Source organism: Sturnus vulgaris, chromosome 2 (assembly GCF_052056855.1).
Source record: "Sturnus vulgaris isolate bStuVul1 chromosome 2, bStuVul1.hap1, whole genome shotgun sequence".
Classification (NCBI taxonomy): domain Eukaryota; kingdom Metazoa; phylum Chordata; class Aves; order Passeriformes; family Sturnidae; genus Sturnus; species Sturnus vulgaris.
Window position 1 is genome coordinate 53,693,022 of NC_142244.1, and position 25,455 is coordinate 53,718,476.

Below are 25,455 nucleotides of genomic sequence, written 5' to 3' on the forward strand. Positions count from 1 at the left end.
GAGAATGGCATAGCAAAGCTATGGAAAGTGACCAAAACTCCATATATCCTACACATTTCACAAGAAATGTGAGAGACTACTATTAATGTAGAACTTGTCATCTAATTGGACCTATGTCTCATCAGAGTAAAACTGGGTTAGCTGATAGTTTGTACAACTGAGATTAAGGTTTTTAAAGAAATATCTTTGTTTTCACTGAAGGATGAACTCGTACCACTACCTTGGTTAACAGCATTTTCCTACATGGATGTTAAAATACTGAAGAAGCCAGGGGCAGATCTTGCAGAATTTATTCCCTGCTATTTTATTTATGGAGATTCTTTTGCTTTCAGAAAGTTCCTGGTCTTTTGGTACACTAAAGCTGTTCTATTTAGGGTTCATCAATAAGTTTTAAAATTGAACAGCAGCAGCAACAACAACAACAAAAGAGAGAGATTTGAGCACTTTCCATTAGCATTTTCAATGTGTATGGTTTCCTGAATCTGGAGACAAGTCCTTTACGTGTGCAGAGAGGTGGTTCACATCAGTGTCTCCATGACTGCACAGAGAAGGTGGATCAGATGTTTCTTGCATTTCTTCACTGCAGGCCAGAGATCACTTATGTAAGGCTGAAGTAGATGCTGCAGAATTGTGTAAGCATGAGCAGCTCCCAGCTCTCCTCCCCCGGCAGTGCTGCATTGAGACAGTTGTGCCACTTGTGGGATCCCAGTTGTCATCTCCCCATAAATAGAGCCATGAATGCCCACTACCCCCTCTAGAGTAGCTCAGGGACTTCCAGGTCACCTTCCTAATGCAAGCAATCTCCTTATGGACACTGTAAAGGCTTGTGGAATGAGAGAAATTAACCCATGGTTTCCAAATCCCAGGCTGTCAGACAGATCACTAGTGAGAAGTTGAGGTGAGACTTTCTAGTTGAAGGCAAGCTCGTCCTTCCTTTCTTCCTTCCTTCCTTCCTTCCTTCCTTCCTTCCTTCCTTCCTTCCTTCCTTCCTTCCTTCCTTCCTTCCTTCCTTCCTTCCTTCCTTCCTTCCTTCCTTCCTTCCTTCCTTCCTTCCTTCCTTCCTTCCTTCCTTCCTTCCTTCCTTCCTTCCTTCCTTCCTTCCTTCCTTCCTTCCTTCCTTCCTTCCTTCCTTCCTTCCTTCCTTCCTTCCTTCCTTCCTTCCTTCCTTCCTTCCTTCCTTCCGAAAGGACCGTATAAAGATTCTTCCCAGAGATTTTCCCATGAAAATTGCAGTATCATTCAAAGACAGAAATTACTCTCATTGGTATTTCATTTAAAGACTCCATTATATTTAAACAATGTCTTGTGCATTTCAGGATTTTTCTTCAAATGAATCCTAAAGTAATTGAAAGAAAAAAAATAGATAATGACTCCAAAAAGAATATTGATGAGGATGAAAGTAATCCAGAATACAGCTTTTCAGATTTATCATTTAATACAATTAATCATATATGTTCTGAAGGTAGATTATTTTAGCTACTTGTACAGGCATTTTTATATGAAAATGGGAATACACAATCTTACATCGTTATACCTTTTATCTTTTAAATTGAAGTAACACATCTCATTGAACAACCTAGAAAACATGATGGTATGTTTGCATTAGTATTTTATGTGACTTTAAAAATTATTGTCAAATTCTTGAGAGAAATAGCCTTTTTATTAAATACAACTATATATTATATTAAAACTGTTCTTTAAAGGTACTGATTAAACCATCATTAAAATTTTGCTAGTCTATAGAGTAAAATACCTCGTAATTATTCTGAGCATCAGTTATACCTCACAGGCCTTGTTACTGTAGTCAATTTACAGTGAATAATGAAAACACATCACTTATTTGATGAAATACTTCTAATAAGCATCAACTGTGTTTTGAAAGGCCAGGAGTTTTCCATTTTTTCAGTCTTGTGTTAATCATGATATTCATTCTGCACTGTGCCTTCAAACCTATAAAATGGTGACAGATGACGTCTCTCTCTTCCATAGCCTCAGAATTCACTGCAGCATAGGATAAGATGCACCTTCAGAGTGGAGGGAAGAGATATTCTCAGGGTGTTTCTCCATTACCAAATACAATCTCACCAATTTGTCTGCTATTTTGTGGTCCCTTCTCAGAGGGGGTGAACATTTCATTTTAGCAGACTATGGTGTGAATTACTCCTTTAGCTCTTGAAATGTGCTGTTGGGACTGGAATTTTTTCTGCCAGAGAAGTGGATGCACAGTACCTTAATGAGGGTGGTGTCAGCAGGTTCCATACAGTCCCCAAAGCAACCCAGAGCCTGATATGATTTAGCAAAGTGCACATATATCTGCACAGTTTGTCAGTCTAATGGGAAAAGAATGTCTCTTTCAAGGAAGCTGTTGAACAACCATTTTTATATAATGATAACTTAAAGGCTATAATACTGCCAGTGTGTTTCCTGACACTGGCAGGATGTGTAACAAAACCAAGTATAAGAAAAATGCAAATATTTATTTTTTCCTATTGCCAGTATTTGGGAAATGAGCCTGGAAAGTGTTAGGGAATGGCTCATACTTCTCTTTCAAGAATGTTTTGTGAGGTCTTTCAGTGCAGTCTGCACCAGATAACACCAATCCTTTGGGATTACTCAATCATTTTACACATATTAAAAAACTATTAACATCTCCATGACACAGCAAAATATTAAGCATCCAGAGTGCTTAATGTGAAAAATACTGAAATCATAATGTTTTAAAATGTGTTCACCAAAGACAGCTATTTAAAAACAAGCTCTAAATCAGAAAATATCATGTTCTATGTCAGCCTTGTTACGGCCATCTCAAAAAACATTGCAGTGCTGAAAGAATAAAATACTTGCAGCTTTAAAATTTTTTATTTACATATCTAGTGTAGTGAAACACAGAGATTTGACCTTATACTGGTATTTCCTTTCCAAAGTACTTTGGATTTTAATTCAGTATAAAGATTTTGCAGTGAAATAAAATGCAAAAATACTGTTAGCATTTTGAGAAGGGTCAAAGTCCTTGCCTATGCATTTATTTTCCATACCCTCAGTAATAAAAATTCTAATTAAAATTTGATTAATGCAAATCAAGTAATAATTTCAAACTACAATAAATGTATACCATTATTTGCTGTGGAAGTGTGTTCTCCTCTAAGTATTAAAGTCAGCGTATTTGGTTAGTTTTACTATAAAAGCTAAAATCTGTATTTTCTTTATCCAAGTAACTCTTGCATCACAGAGTAACAAATACATTTTGCAAAAAATTATGAGATAAAGTGGGTTAAAAATCATAAAAAGCTTGTCTTCCCCAAGTAGCCACATCAAAATGAATAGTTCCTTCTATTGCCTTACATCTCTTGTTTTTCACCTAATTTGTATAGATTGTCCTTTTAAGTTTGCTCAGAATGGACTTTGAATTTGTGAATAATTTCCACATTCTGTTGTTTTCAAGTACAAAGCTTGTTTGCTTTGTTCAGTAAAACATGGCTTTGTTCAGTCAGAAAGTGCACCCAGTCCTGAGGACTATGCATGGTTTTTTAAGTATTTCTGCTTAGGATCACCAGACACCATCAGCAGATCCACGTGAAATCTTTTCATCATGAACTGTGCATTACAAAGTATCCTGTGTGAGCAAAAGTCAGTTTTCATTAGCTGTGTGATTATGGTGAATGACAGCAACAGAAATATTAGTTTGGCCTCAATGCATTTTAAATGCAGTTTTAGAAGTCTATTTCCAGAAAAATGTTACTGAACTAATTGGGAAACAACTTATACTTCAAGAAGGTCTTGAAAGTTTGCAGATCTGGATCACTTATATTTGTCAGTTAAAATAAGTAAACTCATAAGACTTTTAGTACACGAAGCCTTTGAAAACAAACTCTAAGCTTACAGCAATCTCAGGGGTTACTACAGCATGGAATGTGTTTGGTTGCAGAGTCTCCCATGCCGTGAATTTTAATGCAGAATTAACCTATGCCATATCAGACATGCTGCCCTTCAGCTGATAATATATTTGACCTTTTATCACTTTACAGCCTATTGGTGCTTTGAACCCAAAGAGAGCTGTCTTCTATGCAGAACGGTATGAGACATGGGAAGATGATCAGACTCCACCTTATCATTACAACACCCACTACTCTACATCTACTTCTACCTTGGCTTGGCTTGTTCGTATTGTAAGTATTTCTGGATCCTGGTTTTCATGAATATCTTTATTTACAGCATCTCTTCTGTCACTTACCATTGTTTTGTTTTGGTTTGGTTTTTTTAAAGCACCCTTCTATTATTCTTCCCTACCTTAAAATCTCAGAAATTCTCTAGAGATACTTTATATACTCATTTGTAGTGATCAGGGGTCTTTCCTAACAAAACAGTCCAAAATTAGTTTAAACATAAAATTGTGGTTGTATAAGGACATATACAATGAGAAAAATGCATCTAAGACTAAATCCACTCCCCAAAAAATATCTCTAGATAATACACAAATCTGATACTGCTCATATTCATTTATTATTTCCAGCAAAATTTAAAAAAAGGCTTTTGTAAGAACATTAAACTGTCACATTGAGAAGGGAATTATATAACCAGTTTTATATTAAAGCAGCATATTTTATGCAAATGAACTATGAACTATGGTTCTAAATTAATGAATATCTCTACAGTTTTCAGAAATGTAAAAATGTGGATTCTAACTTCAAACTGTTATGTCAGTTCATGCTCCTATGACCAAAACCAAATCTAGGGAAGGGGACTAAACTTCAAAGATAGGATGAATCTGAATTCAGTGTATGTGTTATCACAATTATTTACAGAATAAAGAGTGTTGATGAGACACTGAAGGTTTCACAGAGAAACCTGAATTAATGAAAAATTGAGTGACTGTGTAATTACTTAAGTAGTACACTCTACCAATAAAAATCTGTTGCATAAGGTGTATTCTAAGCGTGTTTTGCATACAACAAAGCAAAACAGAGCCTCACAAAGCTTGATATTCGAATTTTCACTCATCTCAGCTTCCCTTAGACATGTTCATTTTTTTCTGATCAGAAGGGGATTCATGTGTCTGTGAGTTCAGGATATATTTCTTAAACTATGGGAAACTACATTACATGATTACATTCCTGTGTTGGGTGACCACTGTATTCCTTTTAAATGTTGCTAAATTATTTGTCTATTGAATACATTTTATGGTACACATGTGCTTCTTTGTTGCCTTAAAGTAGATTAAAAACAGTAGTTTTATATGCATGTTTATCTATTAATTTTGGCTGCTGTGCAGTAAAAGATCCTCTCTTGCTACTTGGCAAATTCTCAGAGCTGGAAGTCTAGTTAGAGTCTGAATGTACAACACACCAAGGAGTATTCATTTCCTGTATTAGGCTAATGCAATGTCATTTTTACTACTGCTGTTTATGTGATACTCTAGGTGTTCTTGCTCTCTTTGTGTTGTTACCTAAAAGAGCAAGAGAACAAGGTCTTTGTCTTGATGGCCTTGCAATACAGACCTTACAAATTACATTTGTTAGAGCAAACAATATATGGGAGAATAAGAAGCAGAAGTGGAAACCACTGACATCCAAAAGAAGTTGCCAATGGAAAGGTGAAAACAACAGATAGCTTAAATACAGAGACACTCCTACATAAGTATTTTAAAGATTATATAAATATGACTGACCCACAAAGAAAAGCGATCTCTAATGGGAGTAGACAACAGAAGTGAAAGAAGACAAATCCAGGGAAAGTTTGAACCTCAGAAAAGGAAAAAAAAAGATAATAATATGATAAGACTGGATAAGGCAGCAAATGGAAAACCCTAAATAGTATTTGAAAATATGTGTGTATAGAGGAAAAGATTATGTCAACGAAGATTATAAAGTCATAGTGATCTATAGATAGATATTTTTGTTAAAAATAAAGGATGAAATATCCTAAGGGAGAAGACTGTGCCAGTGAAATTGATAGACAAGGCTAGGTCAGATTTCTGTAAGTTAAAGCAATATTTCTTGCTTGTGAATTTCTTGAGCTAGAGCTTTGATGAGAGTTTGTGAAGAAGACTCTGTAAGAAAAGGTAAATTACAGTCTATTCTAGAAAGAGGAAGGCGACATTAAGAGATGCAGAGATTCAGACAGAAAAATGCTTTCAGTATTTTGAAAGACTGGAGAAGAGTGATGGGAAAAGATGTGTTCCTGTAGAGCTTTTGGTAAAAAGTGACAACAAACTGAGAGTGAAGGACAGGAGTAAAAACTAAAACCATAGAAGACTGTGTAAACCAAAGAAAAAGAGAAAAGGAAAAGAAAATAAAAAAGCAAGGAAACAAATGAAAAATCTATGACAAAAAGTAAATTGGAAATGAGAGTTTAGATAGAAGCAGAACAAAACAGTATGTAGTAATGGGGATCCAAGGGAAGAAACTGCCTGCCTAGACATTAGTATTGGAGGAAACAGTCTGTGCTGTAGGTAAGGAAGTTTCAGCCACTCTGAACTATATATATAGAGAGAGAATTGTGTAATTGTCACAAAACCTTAAAAATTATTTTAAGGTTTGCTTTTCAGCTTTGACAGATGCCATCTGGTTTCTGTCAGTTGTCTTCAAAGCATTGCTTTTAATATGATATTTCTGAGTCAATTTTGTAATAATCTGTTCCCTACTGCCTTATATTTCCCTCAGTTGCTTTCCCTTATCTGATGTATTGTGGTGGGTTGGCTCTGCCTAGATGTCAAGTACTACTAAAACTGTTCTAATACTCCCCTCTTCAGCTGGACAGGAGAGAGAAAAAATAAGGAAAGATTCATGGGTTGAGATAAGGGCAGGGAGAGATCCCTCACTGATTGCCACTTCATGGGCAAAACAGACTCAGCTTGGGAAAACTAGTTTGAATTATAACTGATCAAATGAGTGTAGGATAAATGAGAAAATAAATTTAAAACCACCTTCCTCCCAACCCCTCCCTTCTTCTCTGGATTTAACTCCTAAATTCTCTCTCTCCTCTCCCCACCGCCCCAGGGCAATGGGAGATGGGGGCTGTTGTGCTCAGTTCGTCACTGCCATTGTCTCTGCCATTCCCTTTCTCCTCGAAGACCTCACACTCTTCCCCTGCTCCAGCATGGGGTTCCTCCCATGGGAGACAGTCCTCCATGAACTTCTCTAAAGTGAGTCCTTCCCATGCGCTGCAGCTCCTCATGAGCTGCTCCAGCGTGGGTCCCTCCCACAGGGGCAGTTCCTCAGGAACAGACTGCAAAGGGGGTCCCCTGTGGGCTTACAAGTCCTGCCAAAAAACCTGCTCCCACATGGGCTCCACTCTCCATGGAAGCACAGGTCCCTGCCAGGCTCCTACTCCAGCACAGGCTTCCTAGGGACTCATGGCCTTCCTCAGGCATCCACCTGCTGTGGCATGGGTTCCTCCAGGGGCTGCAGGTGGATATTTACTCCCCTCTGGACCTCCATGGTCCCTAGGGGCACAGCTGCCTCACCATGGTCTGCACCATGGGCTGGAGGGGAATTGTCCTGGCCCTCCTCCTGCACTGACTTTGTTGCCTGGAGAGCTGCTCTCTCACATATTCTCATTCCTCTCTCTAGTGTTCTCCTGTAGTTTTTCCCTGACCCTTCTTAAGTCTGTTATCATGAAGGCACTTTGCCATAACTGACAAGTTTAGCCTTGGTCAGTGGCAGGTCCGTCTTGGAGCCAGCTGGCATTGGCACTATTGGATATGGTGACAGCTTCTCACAGAAGCCACCTCTGCAGCTTCCCCCACTACCAAAACTTTGCCACATAAACCCAATCCATGTATCAGGCTAGTTTTTTTAAAAGACATTGTATATCTTAGCCTCAGTTCTGTGTAGTTAATTTTTATATCTCTGCCTTTGTTTTGCCATTAATACATACTCTATTGTATGTATTCTTATGTAAATGAAAGGGAATATTCATAGCTTGTCGATAGATGACCTTACCACCTGAAGACTCATTTTGTTTATGTGCATTTCATCTGAAGCAGTGAATATTTAAGTTGCAGAAGATGGAATAGTTTAAACCAAGAATGCCATTTCAGAACGCCAAATAGTCCAGTGACTTGACCTGAAAGGTAGACAGAAGGAAAAAAGGAAAAATAGAAGAATGAATTCTGGCTTGAATCATGTAGAATGTGAATATCAGCTTTGATTTCAGATTTTTAGGAGAATAGTTGTGTTACAATTGAATATTCTCAGTAATTGCTACTGAAGAAGTTACATTTGTGTAAATCAGTTGCATCTTCATGGAAACAGAGACCAGTGTTTGAGAGCATGATTCTCTAATGTGGTAGTCAAGATGTTTGTGGAGAATTACTGTCTTCCAGTTCTTGCAATGACTGCAAATTTGTGCAAGGTAGAAGAAAATCTGGATTTATTAGGAGTTAGATCAGATGGAGCTAAAACCAGTTTTTAGTGAGATTCTAAGGTGAGGAGGACTGGGTGTTATTTGGTAAAGAGAAGTGAATTTGGGTCTTGTTTTTGTAGATTGGAGCAGGACAGTCACGGATATATCAGGCAAAAGGTGTGTCACTGACAAACCCTCATATACTCTCTCCTCTTACAAATGGCTCTAAAGACATTTTTGTTTCACATAGGATGTCTTAGGATTACCACATCCTTTCCTCCTTCCTCCTCTACTCCCACCATAAATGATTCCAATGAGTCTGGGTGCTGCTAAAAGGGAAGGGGGGAGAAAGAAGTGCTATTGAATGGAAAAACTCGTTCTCACAGCTCAAGCTCGTGTTCAATGCAGTCAAGTCCCCCAAGAATTTCTCTCCTTGTTGGCAGTGAACAAGGCGTGAATTTTATTCAGAATATTAGGAACGAGTGAGATGGAGCTATAATGAAAACATTGTGCTGCTTTATAGCTTTCACAGCAACAAAACCTTTACATGAAATGACAGTAATCGGTATCATAGAATAACAGTATTTAAATGAGTATATTGAATACAGATATGAATTATATTTATATAAGCACTTGACTTCCCAGAGAATAAAAATTACCTTAAAATTATGTTAGAGGTCTGAGATGAAGCAAGTAAAAGCTCTGAATTTCTGCTAAGGATTAAAAATCCAAAAAGATTGGCACAACAGGCCATGGCAGGATGGCATAATAGGGCACCCTGTAGTGCTCAGCTACTAAAAGTTTAATCCTTGATTATGAATTTTATTGCTTTTGTGTATTTGTCTCAGATGCTTAAAATAATGTCATGGAAGTTTGGATTAATATTTTTACATAATTTATTGTAATTACATCATTTTTCTGCTTTTTTTTTAAATCCATTGACTGCTTCTGATTTCAGAACCTCTGCAATGATCCATAGTCTGCTCCACAATAATATTCACAAAGATTACACATATCTTATAAAGAAAAAATTGATGGGTAGGAGTGGTTAGAAGACAGAATTATTTGTGCTCAGAACATGTAATGTTTTTCAGTCAGGGCAAGCTAGAAAACAGAATAATTGCTATTTCAAATATATACAGATAATTGGGAGGATGAATTAATTTTAAAGCAAAATAATTCTAATAGTAAAAATGTAAATTTAATGAAATTATAATATTAACAGAATTTTAGGATAAATTAATGTAATCCAATTTCTGTATATATTGTTTTCCATTTTGTACTTCTGGTCTGAATCTTACACATTTTCATTTATATTTCATTTTATGCATATGGAGCACTGGAAAATCTGGATAGATATTTTCTTTCAATATTTCAGTTCATTGTGGTAGTTCATACTACTCATCAAGTTGAACTACTGTTAAATTTTAATATTCTATTTAAATTATAAATCTCTTCCTCACCACACAGCCTTTCAATATTCACAAGTGCAAATAAAGCCATTGTGCAATGAGATTTAGGGTCCTCCAACAAGAAATTATATAGTGATTATTTTGTATTTAATTTGATTATTTTAATTAATTATTTAACACATATTATGATTCTCTGATTGGAATAAATGCACAGATGAAAATGTATTTTTGAGATACTATTCTTTTGAATGTGTTCATTAAAAACAAATTCCACATGCTTTAAGAGACAAAAAATTAGAGTTTCTTCTTCTTTTAAAGAAAGTTGCCTGTCTTGACTGCTGTTCATTATAGAAAAAATTACTTGGGAAGACATGTGGAATAAAGGTAGAGAAACAATGATCTCTGGAAGTCAGAATTCCATCTTTTATTTTCTTCTCTTTTTTTTGGATAATTTCACTATTTTTGCATCTGTGCTTTGCTTATGTATATTTTAATTTCTCTTAAGGACTTTGTAAACATAAATTTCTTCATACTTTTTCCATCTGGGGCCATTTAAACACAATGTGTATAATGTGGCATAATTCAAAAATTCTTTATTAATGTAGGAGTTCCCTGACTTGTTAAAAAATTTCATAGAAGGAAACTGAGCATGTTTAGAATAAAATTCAAATAATAGACAAATAATACTGTAATAACAATTGCAATCTGGTGATCACTAACTGCTTTGATTAACAAAATTTCCAGATGATCAGGATATGCAACAATATAAGTTTGAGTATGAATTTAATGAAAGAGACTTTCTTAAAAACATTACCCATGAGACTTTGGCAAAGAGGAAGAAGCAACCTCCATCCCTGTAGGCACACTGACAACAATTAGTTGAATAAGAGAGCTAATGCAGTAGTGGTGGAAATCCAGGTTTCTTCCAATGATCTTCATATTCAGGTTCTACTGTCAAAGTAAGGATTTGGTCCACTGTTAAGCCCTTCCCTGCAGTGGAATGTGGTGACATTAAAATGGGTTAAACAGACTGTCTAATACCTGAGCTCTTCCTTCCCAAAAGCTGGTAGCTGTTTCCGTTTAGTAAGAACTGGGATATGGTTTCAGATAGAATTAGCAAAAGTAAAGGCTAAATATTTAATTTCTGCACCTCTGCCCTAAAATAATCATAAAACTGCATATCCTGGCACCATAGTCTGCCTCATAACGACCATACAGCCATTTGTCTCACCTTGAGGCAAAGTGGAACCTACTGAGCTCTTTTCAATTAAATGAAAACACAAGAAAGATTTAGAGATAGGATTTTTAAAAGATTTTAACATACCAACATGCAAGGAGTAAACAAAGCCCAGTTATATAAATTACACAGAATGTATATGTGGTGGTTGCAGTAAAGGAAACAGTCATTGTGAACTGGAACCAAGCTACATGTCTGCCACTGATGGGTAATTAGTCTTATGGTATAGAACTCAGGATTTATTTGTGCAAAATCTGTTAGTGCCAATAAATATACTCAGATGTTCGGTGCAGAAACCCGTGCATACATATAACTATGAGGTGCCATGTTTTTCTTTAATTCTGCCTTTATGAAGTATTTTGATCAGCAAAATGCTTTTGGATTTTGACAGAAATCTCCTGCATGAGTCCTTGTACTGTTTTCTTAATGTGTCATAATTTCATTAACTACAGGAGCCCTTTACAACATTTTTTCTAAATGCAAATGATGGCAAGTTTGACCACCCAGATCGAACCTTCTCTTCAGTGGCCAGATCCTGGAGGAACAGCCAAAGAGATACCTCAGATGTGAAGGTAACATCTATGTTAAATAAATGGATGAATATACAATTTCATTATGGTATTTTTGTTTATCTAAACATAAAGAAGATGCTGTATTATATTTTATATTTACATATATGTAGTTTCTTTATATTCAGTACACTAGGTATAGTGCAGATAAATAGATGTTAATAAAGTTTATTGTTCTAACACAAAAAAGATTCTTTGAAGTTGAGTGGACAAAAGGTGTTTTGGGTTTTTTTTTAGAGAAAAACGGCCTAACTGATCTAATTTAGATCAGATAATCAGGAGATGGAGAAAAGCTCAATAAATTGTTCTTTCCTGCTGTTAACTCAATATTTGGCCCACTCCATAAAACACAGCAGGAATTGGATTTGACCTTAAAGTGTCATATTGTTATAGCTTGCCTAGCTCTGGGTTTGCATTGCCTGGGGCAATTAATAAAGCATTAATGACAAGACGCATTTAAAATGTTGGCTTTTCTGTACAGCTTTAGCTTTTACTTGAATGTGCCTGGGGATATTATGCAACAATACACATTAGATTAAAACAACTTCTACACTATATACAGAAACAGCAAGAGAACAGGGTGATTTTACTGCTGTTATTCCTTACCTTTGTATTTACCTTGTTAAATACAAAGGGTTATTTCTCATAGACATGAGACCTTATCAGAAGGAAACAAAAATCTAGAAATATTTTAAATAGTATTGTCCTTTCTTGATTCTTATTTTCTAGTAATAAAGTAGGTAAAGGCTAAAAAATTTCTCTTTTTGAAAAGAAAAAGAATTACAGTGAATATGATTCTCTTCTATTTATGTACTACCACTCATACTAGGAAATGATAAATTGAAGGTCATATTGCCATTATATTTTTTACTTGTCTTGCAAAGAAAAAATGACAAAAATATGTAGATTTGTTGATTTATTTTTATTCCAGAGCTACTTATGCTGTTTGCATAAGTATTCCAACAGTCTCAGAAGAGACAAACTATGTTGTTGTTATTCAGTTACTAGTTAGAATAACTAATTGCAAATTGTGTGGTCATCCTAACATACAGGAGAAAATGCTTTTTAAAGAAATCAACCTGAACCTCCTACAAATCATATTATGTTTATTCATGCTCCTCTGGAAGTCAATAGTTTTTAAAGTACTATTACTTTTAGCCGTGTAGGAACAACAAAGGAAATTTCCAAATTTGGAAGCAATTTGAGGTAATATTTACTATATTTATAGGTATTTTATATATTTATATAGATATAGATATAGATATAGATATATATTATATCTACTAATATCTTCAAAGTGCTGACAATTTGATTTTTACTTTTCAATGAAATCTGGTTTTCCTGGAATTCCATTAGAATATCTGGGAAAGTCACTTCCTAGGAGTGGGGCTCAAATAAAGGATAAGAGCCTTAAACTGAGAAATAAGGGAAGACGGTTGGAAGTGACTGTAATCTTCTTGTCTGGCTTTAGTACACAGGAGGAGGGCAGTTAAATACATCAAGGCATTGTGAAAGATAAAGGACAGACAGAGAGATGGTATATAGAGTGGAGTGTGTAATTAGTGAAAGGATTGTTCCTAAACTAGCAACCAAATGAGTTATCAGTAAAACAATTAGCTGAAATGTTTGTCTGAAAATACCAGGAGTCTTGTGAACCAAGTGGGATAATTTAAACTGCTGCTGCCAGCCATTGTAAGGATGAAGGAATTAAGGATGGATAACAGCTGCATGGCAAAATGTGTTTGCATTAAAAATCCCCAACTTATCAAATAAAACAAATATTAAAAAGATGCTCAGAACCAAATACCTTCAGAAAAGGAAGGTAAAAGGTGAAGAAATGAAGTTACTATGTTGTTTAAGGCCACTGAATGTAAAAAAGGGAATTTGGGATAGCAGAAAAAATAGTAAAAATTAAGGGTCAGAATTGCTCTAGGGGAAAGACTGTAAAACAATGTGTTCCAGAATACATTTGGCAGTCTTCTATAGAGCCTCTGAATCAGATTTATACATAGATACACATTTCTGTTATGCCATTAGAAAGAGAAATAATACTTGGAGCTAAGTCATTACAGAAAATCTAATATGGGAGTAACAGATGAGGTATGTTAGCCAATAAATGTTTTCTCCAGATAATCCCGGACCTGTCTGTTCAGGGATACATTAGGGATTAAATATGTTTAAACTCCTGTTTAAAATAGGAGATTGTTAATTAATGAAGATACAGGGAAGATGGGTTTAGAAAATAATGTCGAATTGATCTATTTTCATTTGATTCAGCTTAAGACAAGAATAGATGAATAAAAGAAGTTTCAAAAATGAACTGAATCTTTAAGGAATACTAAAACAAATAGAAAGCATTCATAAATTATCTAACAAGAAAAAAAGCCATAGAAATTAGGGGAGATTTAATACAGCATTCAGTGTATTGCACCACCAAAATATTTTATTGTATATTAATACAAAGCTTCAATAGCCTGAGCAAAATATGTCAATGCATTTCTTTTTTTGTCTTCAGTTTAAGAAGGAAACTTTAAGATAACAGGATGGCACAAAGCTTATGATGATACCAAAGGTTTATCCTTAGGTTATAACAACAAGACTATCTCATGGAATCTATTGTCTATTTTAAACAGCCTGATTAGTCATTATTCAGAGCTATTATGTTTTCAGAGAGCATATGTTATTGTTTTTTTCCTTTTCCAGTTTTTAGTATGAATTCTTGATGGATAAAGCAAACACTTAGTGCTTTCTTTTCTGGAAAGCATCAAGTGTAAGATATACCTAAACTGGAGTTAGCCACAAGAACAAAAAATGTGTTTTAGGAGTTGGATACAGGTAGAAAATGTGTGTATGTGTGGAGTAATCAATGTCTAAAGTGTAGACACATAAATGCCATGAAATATGCAAACATATGAGGGGGAGAAGAATTATTTGTCAAGGAACAAAGAGATAAACCTCAGAGGAAAAGGATCAGAGTGGAAAAATGCTTATTTAAGCAAGACAGTATGAAAAGTTAGGGTGAAGCTGAGTATTCTCGGAGTTTGAATATCCCCACAAAGGGAAGTAGCAAACTCCTTATATGTAAAACTTTTTTTTTTCCCAAAGTAGACTGGCAAAGTACTGGCAAGGCCCTTTGATTTGCAGTGTCTGTGTTTCTTAATGATCAATCAAGAATGAGTATAGCAGCAAATTGTTGCTGTTGTTTGTTGCTTAAGATCTTAATGAACTTCATTTCTCAACGCCATTACATCAGGGCCAACTTCTTCCTGAGGCTTTGAAGGTCATTCTGCAAAATGATAGGGAAATGAACTATTATTAATACTACAAATAGCTCATTTTTTCAGATTAGTTGTGCTACTGTTTAGAATGCCTTGCAGGCCTTTCCAACATTTCAATCAAGTTTTCAGGGACTTGAAAGGCAGTGAGGTTTGGGGAACTACTAAGAAACTCCCTCAAAATTTCTGACCATTTTTGTCATTCTCCTAAGAGCAGCATCAACTGTCTTGCACAACAGAAAAGCTTCAGCTCTGAGAGTGTGAATAATTCAAAAACTAGTGGTCAGCTCTCTGGCAACTTCTAGTATTTATCCAGCAGTCCTTTTAGAAAGTAGAGAGTGTGCAGAAGAAGTGTACAGGTTGTGTGTGAGTACAAAATCTGAAGGCATGCTTGTGTAGCTTCTTCTGGCTCCACATGTAGCTATACATGGGGGAAGGGGCTTGGCAGTGTGGATTTCCTTGTGATATACATGCTGTAAATTATTTTCCCATCCTAAAGATTTTTTTGAATCTTTATAGTAAATATTTAGTGTGTGGAATACAGGCTATCCATCAAAGTAATAAACTTCGAAAACTGTTAACACTAGCAAGTGTTCATTATTCATGTATTCCTTACCATACATTTGAAATTCATCTGAGCTGCTTTAAGTACATTTATCTCTGATCTTACTAATCTCATTAATTATTATGGCACAGGTTATGAAATAATTTTAAAACAGCATGTGGAATGAATTAATCTGACATTCTTCATTGCTGTGTGTTGTAAGATGGCCACAATTTTTGCTCTCAAGTACTGTATTAAACATACATATGACTTGTCTTTTTTCTTTATTAACAAGGTCTAATTATAAAAATAATTTAGGAAAGTAAAATCTGGAGGGTTTTTTACATCAGTTACTGTTTAAGAAAGAGGACTATGAGGTACATTATTTTAAAGTGCTTCAGTAAGTGCTGAAGTAGGTCAATTTTAACTAATGAACTGAGATTTTTACATACTGCAGCTACTTTCCACAACTGTTCTTTTACAGCCTCAATGTTTTCTAAAAAAATACATCCAAACCACTTTCACAGAATTCTGCATTAAAATTTAAAAATCAAATACCTGAAATTTGCAAAAGAATGTGTATCTCTTTAGGAAGCTACATTTCTGTGGGTCTTGCTCCTTTCCTCCCATGCTTTTGTCCTCCCTGGCATTCCCTCTCTGTTTCTCCCTTTCTTTTCCCTCCTTCCTTCTTCCCTTAGAGTATGTGTAGTCTCTTCTGGAACTGAATTATTTCACTCTGAGCTAATGAAAATAGAGCTGTGGCAGTAGTTTGATCAGCCTGAAAACAAGCTGTAATCCTGGCATCTCGAATTGTGGCAGAAAGTAGACCACCTTTGAAAAATGTAGTGTATGATAGATTATTGCTCAACAAAGGATTAAAGATTTACTTAGACCATCTTGTTCCTTACTCTCAGGTTGTTTTGGTTCATTTTCAAGAAACTCATTCACCTACAGTGGGTGAAACAATTAATACAGTATGTGCTGTGTTGGAGTGGTAACACACAAGGGAGAGCCTGGGTAACACAATTTATTTTATTGTGTTTCCCTTTATCAACATCGACCTTCTCTCGAGATAATCAGTACAAGCTGGAGGAAGAATGAGCGTTCGCGGGGTGACCTTTGAGGAAGCAAGTCACCCGGAAATGACCATAACTCGGCCAGTCAGCTTGCACATTTTATCCTTTCTAACCCCCCTACCCCCCTCCCTCCAGTTTTTGGTAACATTGACTTCCTCAGAACCTCCTGTTCAGACACTAATCTTTCCTAATACCTCTCAGACTCGTTATATTACTTTTTGAATAGTCTGTTTAGAAGTTAGAAAGGTAGCTCTGACAAAATGTCAGTAAAGTGCCTTAGTGTGAAATGGAGGAACTCATGACTGACTCATTGACCCAGTACTAGACTCTTGTGGAATTAATGGATGCCAGGGGATCAACCTTTTGGGAGGGAAAGAAAGAAAGAAAAAGAAATGAAAGCTTTAAAACCTTGAAGTGAATTATACTAGAAAAGTGAAAACGTCTGGGTTGAATTTGATTTCATTGGGAGGCCATAAAATGATATACCCTTAGCAAAGCATATTAAACAGAAATGTCAGATGTGATGCAAGTGGTGTACAATTATAACAGTGTTAATAGCAGTCCTCTATCACCTGAAGACATATTTTTAAAGTTTAATTTCTCAGCAGTTTGGATTTGTCACAGGCTTGTAAATTAGAAAATACATTTGGGGGATGTTTTCTTATATGAAGACACAAGGCATATAATAGTGTTAACTACACCTTGGGGTTTTAGTATAGCTATTAAAATAAACTAGAGATCGCATTTACAGACAAGAAATGTCTGTTATAATATTAATTTTACTTTTTTTTTTTTTTTAATACATCCTTCAGTAGCTTTACTGCATCGTTTTTCACAGGAAAGAAGAGCCAAGCTTCCTGGGCGGTTTGAAAGGCAGCTGACGATTAAATGATAAAAAGCTAACCTGCCTTATTAGAAGTGTGAATGAAAGGGGAGTAGAGGAGGTTACCAACTGGTGAAATGTCAAGGACAACTAGACAGAAATTACTGCAAATAGATTTAGATCACTAAAATCCCTATTTTTATTAACTCTTTGAACTTTAGATATTTCTTGTGGTAAGAAATTGCCCATGACAGGTAATGTATTCAGAAAGATTTATTTAGAACCTTCGATATGTTTTGGCAAGAGCAATGAAACCAATGACATTTACTGAATAGTGTCAGTTGATGCAAAATTATAGGTCAACTGAGTTGCATACAACAGTATATGCACTTAAAATGCTTAATTGGTATGTGAATATTTTTTAAATGCCAGAATTTTAAAATAACATTGGTATTCTGTATCTTCTTTCTTTGCATTCCCTCATTTTATGCCTGCTAAACAATGTAATTTGTAGGGAAGCTGTTTTATGAGCTTGTTTGTTTGTTTTCTTATTTTCCTTGAGGTCTTGATTTGCACTGGCTAACACAATGTGTGTATTGTAGGAAATAAATATTTTGAAACCTAAATTTCTCAAAGTCACAGTAGCTTCAAACTAGCATTTCTTTGCACAGATCTGGCTTTACATTTACCTTTTACCACTACTGCCACTGAAGGTGCAATAGGAGTTTTAAGAAACCTCTTATCAACTATTTTGTCTGTCAAGCAGAAAGCAGATTGGGATACAGGAGGTCCTCTGTGTCCTGTCCCTTGACATAAATACTATCTCTGAGATACATTTTTCCCCTGCTAATTTTTGAGTCTCCTTGTCCCTATCTTCAGGGTGAATTTAACAATGACACTTCTGAAGTATGAAACTGGTGATTTGTAAGAAGCTGTGTTGTATGACAAATTACACTCTGCTCTGAAATGAATGAAAAATAGCAGATGCTGTCAGAAAAGTATGCGATCTCCATTTCCAATGTAAAGACTACAAAGGTTGACAAAAACATTTATTTTGGCTTCTGTGTGATGAACATGTGACAAAATATGATATAGCCAAAGTATATAAAGAAGTAAATTAACTTATAGACTCTTTAGCAATAATTCTGCCTGCTGATTTGGGAAGATTAGAGGAATATTTTGCATTTCTGTAACAAAAACAATAGAGCGATACATCATTGTCCTTAATTTAGACTTCTAGGAGCTAGAGGGCTGTAAATCTGGTAAATAATGATTTTCAAATATGTAATAAACAATGCAAAGAGAAAACAGTAATTTATTCTCTGTGTCTGTGATGGATTGATAGCTAGGATAAGGAAAAATGACTTGGATTGTATAATGAAGGATTCAGGCTAGTTGTTAGGTAAAACTTCTCCAGATGAAGAACACTGAGACCAGTTGATGGAAGAATTCTGGAATTGCTCTCACTCAAAATCTGGGACAGCAAGGTACATAGATGTCTTGCAGGATAGCTATCATAGCTGAACTTCATCTGGAATGGAGGAATGGACACAGTCAGCTGTCTAAATATCACCCCGAAACAGATATTTATTTGAGGTATCTGTTTCCTGTCCGTAACAGAAAAAACACCAAAAGAGTGTCTCTCTCTAGTCATAAACTTTACTAGAATATGAACTGGCACATACCCATTTGTGAAAAACAAAGAAAATCCAAACACTGGCTTAGAAAAATGTTAATAGGTTTTGAAAATAGCTCTAGCCCTTGCTAGTGTTATCTTTTCCTGCATTCTTTTCTACATCCTTGCAACTTTCAGTGTCTTCTTAGCTAACACGATTCTCTCTGGGCCCCAGTTGTCATCTTGTCATCTCCTCTGAGGTTCACTCCTGTCTGCTCCTTCCTTTTCCCAGAAACCTCCTGGGCTCCATCTTGCTGCTTCACTGTCCTTGCTAAACCTTCCTCTCTCTGCCTCTCCCAGTTTATACTTCTCTTAGTGGAACATGCTCAGGGGCCCTGGGGAAGAGAATATTTGCCTTTCCATCCCCAGCCACTGCCCGCCATTGGCATGAGATAGAAGAGACAGCTTCCTCAATTTCTCTCAGCAGAATAAACAGTGTACAGATAAGAACAAAATTTCTATCACACATCTCTATCTTGGTTCTATTTTCTATGCTTCTAAGTAGCTAAATACATGAATCTTAAATCTGTGCATACTGGGTGCCACAGGCTTTCATACTGGGCCTGTGTTTTACTATATATTAAGTCATCCTCTAGAAATGAGAAGGGCATATATTTATCTGAGCTATTTTTAAACGTTGTGGCTTCTTACTCTAAATAGTGGAGACAGCAAAATTACAAGAGGAATATCAAATGCTATGAAAGAAAACTGAAAGTTTAATTCAAATTATGAGAAATATGTAAGTATCTGGGAAAGGTCACATGCAACATGGCTCACATTTCAAGTAAAGGTTCAATTCATGCTAAATAGTACTCAAATAAGCAACATAATTGTAGGCTGCACTAAAATAACATTGAAGAGAATGCTAAGACTATAACACAGTGGGTTAGTTAATATTTTTTAAATACTACGTTTAGGGTTTTTTTTTACTTTGACTGAAAAAAAACCCAAAACAACCTACCAGGAGATATGTAACTGAAATGATTAGGATTCTAGGGAGAGTGTTATTTGAAGAGGATTTAGAAGTCTGACACTGGTTAATTTCCAGAGCACAGGAATAAGACAGTTCAAGCTAAACATACACAACACAATAAATCTTATAAAGAAAGTTAATCACATACTTTTGTTTATTCTATTTCTATTTATGTTTTCTGCTATACCAGACAAGGGAACATTAAATTACCCTGAAAGCAAAGAGCAACAAAGATAAACTTACTAAATAGAAATGCCATTAAAAATACTCAGTGATTTAAATCCATTTGTTTCAAGATACCCCTACAGCCAAAATGTTAGTAGAATTCAGTTAAACACTAGATGTGTCTCTGGGTAGCATAAATCTTTCAGGTATGTTAGATGTAAAAGTCCACAGTTACATGCTATGACATTTAAAACTGAAAAAGGAAATTTAACAAATAACTTTTCTTTAATGGCATCAAAGGACTTGGTTACTGTAACATTGCAGGTTAGCATGTCACCACATTGAAGGAAAATTCATAGTAATCAAACCAGTGGTATGTGCTTCAAGGCTTTTATACAAAGCAGAAACCAACTTTGCTAAACTTTTCCTTAATAAATTCTGTTTCATTTGAATATTGGCTTTAAGATTAATTCTGACTTTTTGATATTTCTGAGTTCCTTGTGAATTTTTTCCCTTTTTTTAAGGCAATGTTCTTAGTTTGTCAGTGATTTGTGTGGTAGCATATGTTGGGTTATGAGTTCTGAGTTAGTAATTTGTTGAAGTCCTGAAAGATTTCTGTACAGTTTTCTCCAACTGTGAGGATGGTTCATTCTTCTTTGGGCTCCATTAGAGAAAACCAAAGGGCTTTCTTTGGAACCTGAGGTTTAGTGAATCATGTTTTGGGGGAAGGGGGGAAGATTGCTTTTAGAAACACTCTGAATAAATTAGAGATGTATGTAATAAAACTTAAGAGAGGCATTAAGTGAATATTTTTCTTTTAACGTTATAGGATATTCAGGATTTCTCTTATTTTGGGTTTACTCTAGCTGCTGTTTTATTATGTACGTCATATAATTCTGTAATTTTTTTCTGTTTGGAATTACAGCTTGTTTCATAATGAGTTATTCAGATTCAGGCACTGGTTAAAGTTTTATACTAGTTAGATACGGACTGGATTTGCATTTTAGTCTAACCTATATTAGTATACTATGATGTAAAGAAGTAATTAATTTGCCTTCCTAAACATACTTAAAATAGCAATAAATACATTTTTTTAAATTGTTTTTCTTTTACTTAAATTTGAAAGAATGCTTTAACTGCTCTATTCTCTATGGAGTTGCAGATCAGATTTAATTAGATAAGTTTCTGTCTGCAGTGGGTTTTTTGTTTGCTTTGCATGTCTGCAGCCTTTGAAAGGGGCCACAAAGAGACCCAGATTTCAGGTGCTGTGTCATCAGTTTTGATGACACAACTGAATGCCATAATGCTTTTAACAATGCAATTTGGTGCATTTACTCTGGATATTAGAGAAGAGATAGCGGGCTTTAAATCTTTTTTGTTTCTATTGCAGTTCAATACTTAATGCTAAAATAACAGGAACAAATAGCAATATTCATTATGTCAAAATGGATTCCTGTTTAGCTATCCTGGAAATTGGGAAAAAACTTCATATTTTAAGTTACTTATAATTTATTATATGTTGCAGTTGCTATTTTTCACATTTTAAGTATCATTTTTATCTGTTTGAAGGACATTTGTTGTACTGATATTTTTCCCTCTGTGTATTCTTGAATTTTTCTTAGAGTAGAAAAAGTTCATTCACCATGTATTATTTTTCATTATGTAGGTAATCAACTTATGCAATTAAAGAATTGAAGAAAATAAGATCATCACACTGTTATATGTGCAACTTTTCTCCTTTTACATATTTGTGTTAAATAGTAATTTAAAAATCCAATATATTTTCATATTGAAGGCTTAGCATAAATTTTCTTACACTTGCTATTCTGTAGAGGTCTTCTTTATTCATATACACTGCTTTGTCTAAAGTTGTGCTTTTCAAAAAACCAGGTATGGGAAAAACAAAGTTTGAGTATTTCATTATGTGGAATACATTTGACTGTAAGTCAAAGAAAGTGGGTTATAAAATTTCTTACAAAAAGTTGCAGAAAAACGTATAAAAACACAGGAATGCTTTAATATGTAGTACAAGAGAGTTTCATTCTGGGAGCACTATTTAACATCTCTGTTAAATGTGAAGTCTCATTGTGTGTTTTCTCCCTGCTAGGAGTTAATTCCAGAATTTTACTACCTACCCGAAATGTTTGTCAACAGTAATGGCTACAATCTAGGAATCAGGGAAGATGAAATTGTTGTGAATGACGTTGATCTCCCTCCATGGGCCAAGAAGCCTGAAGACTTTGTCCGTATCAACAGGATGGTAAGCTGTACTTTAATTTAGTCTAAGGGTTCTGTATTTTAGCAAGCTAACCTAATTCTGTTTTTCATCTCTTTAGAACTAGATTTAGAAAAATAAAAAAGTGAAGGAGAATTTGCATTCTGTCTTGCTTGATAGAACCCTTTATTCTACAGTAGATTTCCCTTCCATGTGCCCAAATTATGGAAAGTTAAATTCACTTCTTTACTCTCTCATGAAAAAGCATCAGATGTGCATGCAATACAAGATAGCCTGAAAAATTTATCTTTTCCTGCTCATCATCTTCTGCATTAAAAAAAAAAAAACAAAAAAACCCCAAAAAACTATAAGTGCTGATATCTTGCAAGTCATCTTGTAGTCATTATCCACCTAAAGATATGCACTTCCTGTTCATCAGAGATGAACTGGAAGTGTAGAAATGTGAACATAAGCAAACAATGGCAGTCTTTGAAGAAATTCTGCAGAACTGCTGTGATGTAAATCATCATGAGACCTCCAGAATTTAAGCAGAAAAAACATTTCTTGTATATATTTTTTGTTTAATTTTGATAGACAATTATTTTATTATTGATAAAGTTGATATATGTGTATGCTTTTTGGTATATTTTTTAGGAACAGCAAGGTATATTCAGATGCTTTGGCCAGCAATACTTCAGTTTATGGTTTTGTTCTGGAAATAGTTCTTCCTTAAAATGCATATTGCTTGTCCTTCTTAAAGAGTCAGGACTGTGATTTCAGTAAGCTGTGGTTTCCATATAGTTGCAGAACTGTTCAGTTTATGCATTATTCCCAATAGTGCTTTTGCAGTAGAATTGCAAATCTAGGTGTGTTGATTTGTTGGGGTTTTTTTCCTGATCAGTTTGGTAATTTAATTTTAATAACTGCCTATGTAAAAAAAATTGTTCTTCGGGAGTTGATAGAAAAAAATAGGTCTATGAAGTTCAAAAGAGTAGAAGAATGTTATAAAAAACCTATTTCTAGATGTAGATGATTTAGAAGTGTCCTCCATTTAGAAGAATAAGTGGTTTGACATATGCACAACAGTCTCCTAAGGAAGTGATGGCAACCTCATCACTTGAGACGCATGAAATGTACTACACAAACCAGGAGAAATGTATTCTGTCATTGACAGATTAGTCTGTCATTGACAGGAAGAAGCTGAACAACATTTCTTGACTGATTTCTCTTATACAGCATATATTGGAAAATTCTTTTTAAAATCAAGTAATTGTTACAGCTGATGAAAATAAATTCAAGTGCAATTTTACTAGAAAAGAAGGAGGTGTACTGAAAGGATCACTGAGTCCATTAGAATTCTCAAAAGTGGGATGTAGAGTCACAGGTTGGTGTCTCTGGAGTGCCCATGTTGCTGCAGAGAGCTCTTTTTTTGGGTTGTGGTTGTGGCTAAATCCAAACTGAGACCAGGCATAAGCACACTAAAGTTGACTTAGAGGTTTAGTTGTGACATCTAAAGGAACAGTAGTGTGATGCCTTGGTGAAAATAGAGAAGCAAGCTGCCACCTATTGGGGGAATATAATGAGAAATGCATATTAATTCTTAAATTTTGTAAAGAATTTTCCTTTTATCTTAAATTACGTTTTATTAATCTTTTCTTTCCACAATGTTGGAATTATTGCTAAGAGGATAAAAGGCAATATGTGATAGGAGAACACCTGAAAAAAGAAAGCTTAAGCTTTAATTTATTTAATTTCCCTTGTGCAATTCCTACTTTTTAGAAAGTAGCATAGCAGCTCTCCACAGAAGAGTTTTGTTGAAGAAAACAGCTGCTTACACAAATTTGGAGTATAGCATTTAGGCCTCTTTAGGGCTTCAGGACTTGATAGTGAGATAATGACTCATTCCACGTGTGTGTAAGTATACTCAGACTGCCAGGAGACAGACAAACTGATGTTAAGACTAGAGTAGTATCATAATTACAGGCTTCAAATAATTGAGTACTTTGCAGATTCTAAAATCACAAATTATCACCCATTTGTATCAGACCCTTCCTCTACTGTTTTCCAGCCCTTTTCTCACAGATGTGAGCATTATGCCATTCTTGCACAGTTTTGCCAGGAGGCAGTTTCTGCATGGACTTTATTCACCCCATCATCTACTTTTAGCAAGAGCATGATCAGTAGCTAAAATTCATCTCTACACAGATACATGCTCTCTTTAAGTGAGACGTTAGGAACTGCCTACAAAACAGGAGAAAGAGGCATAGATTTATTTGAATTAGACACAGAAAATAGACTGAAAATCACCTTGGGAGGAAAGAATTGAAGATAATAAGAAGCAGAAGTCTGGAAACAAAAACAGTACTGAAAATACAGCAGTGGCAAGGTAGGGGTGACAATGAACAGCAATTAGATGAGATAAAACTCTGTAATTCTATATCCACCAGAAATAAGTGTATTTTGATGCCATCTATGAGAATCATTACATCACAGAGGATGTAAACAGTTGTACCTATCTATGGTCCTTTTGAGACTGCACCTGGAATATTGAATTCACTTCTGGATGACTAGAAAACAGAAGCATTCACATTTGGATGGAGTTCAGAGGATAAAAGCAAAGTGAATAACTTTGGGAGTTTAAAGAGCATGATATATGCATAGTATTTTACAAAGCTTATTATGAAGAGCAAGTAGCTAAAGAAGGATAATCCTTTTCATGAAAATGCAGATAGTATGTGTAGTAAGAAGTAATGGAATTATATTTTGAAAATGTAATAATTTGAATGTGTAAGAATTTTTCAGAAAACCTTCCTCCTGTAGGGTTTTCTTAAAACACACAACAATCTGCCACTACCCTGTTATTTTGGTCACTATAATGAAACTGGTCAAAGGAACAAATACAAAGGGATTGGAAAGTTTGACATTCCCTACCTAATGTCTGATTCCATTATTTGAACCGGCCAGCAGATGTATTATTCAGTTAGGTCATCCCCAGGCCAGGCTTTGGCTGTTATACAAGAATCTGTCTTGCAGAAAAAAAAATAAAAATAGACTGGGTGTGATGCTGACATGTAAAACACAGCAAGCTTGTGCAAGCCTGGAATTTCTGCAGTAACTTAACAAAGCAAGTAGAGAATATGCTTACAGA

General features: G+C 35.2%; 1 protein-coding gene across 6 annotated transcripts in view; it reads left to right on the plus strand.

The window, feature by feature from the left end:
* Nucleotides 1-25,455, plus strand: part of NBEA (neurobeachin) — a 452,087-nt gene that overhangs the window by 376,252 nt on the left and 50,380 nt on the right. For all 6 annotated transcript variants that reach the window (XM_088159561.1, XM_088159562.1, XM_014868920.2 and 3 more), the window contains 3 exons: nucleotides 4,026-4,166; nucleotides 11,445-11,564; nucleotides 22,200-22,352. In XM_088159561.1, coding sequence (XP_088015687.1) covers nucleotides 4,026-4,166; nucleotides 11,445-11,564; nucleotides 22,200-22,352 — 414 coding nt within the window. The remainder of the gene's footprint in view (nucleotides 1-4,025; nucleotides 4,167-11,444; nucleotides 11,565-22,199; nucleotides 22,353-25,455) is intronic.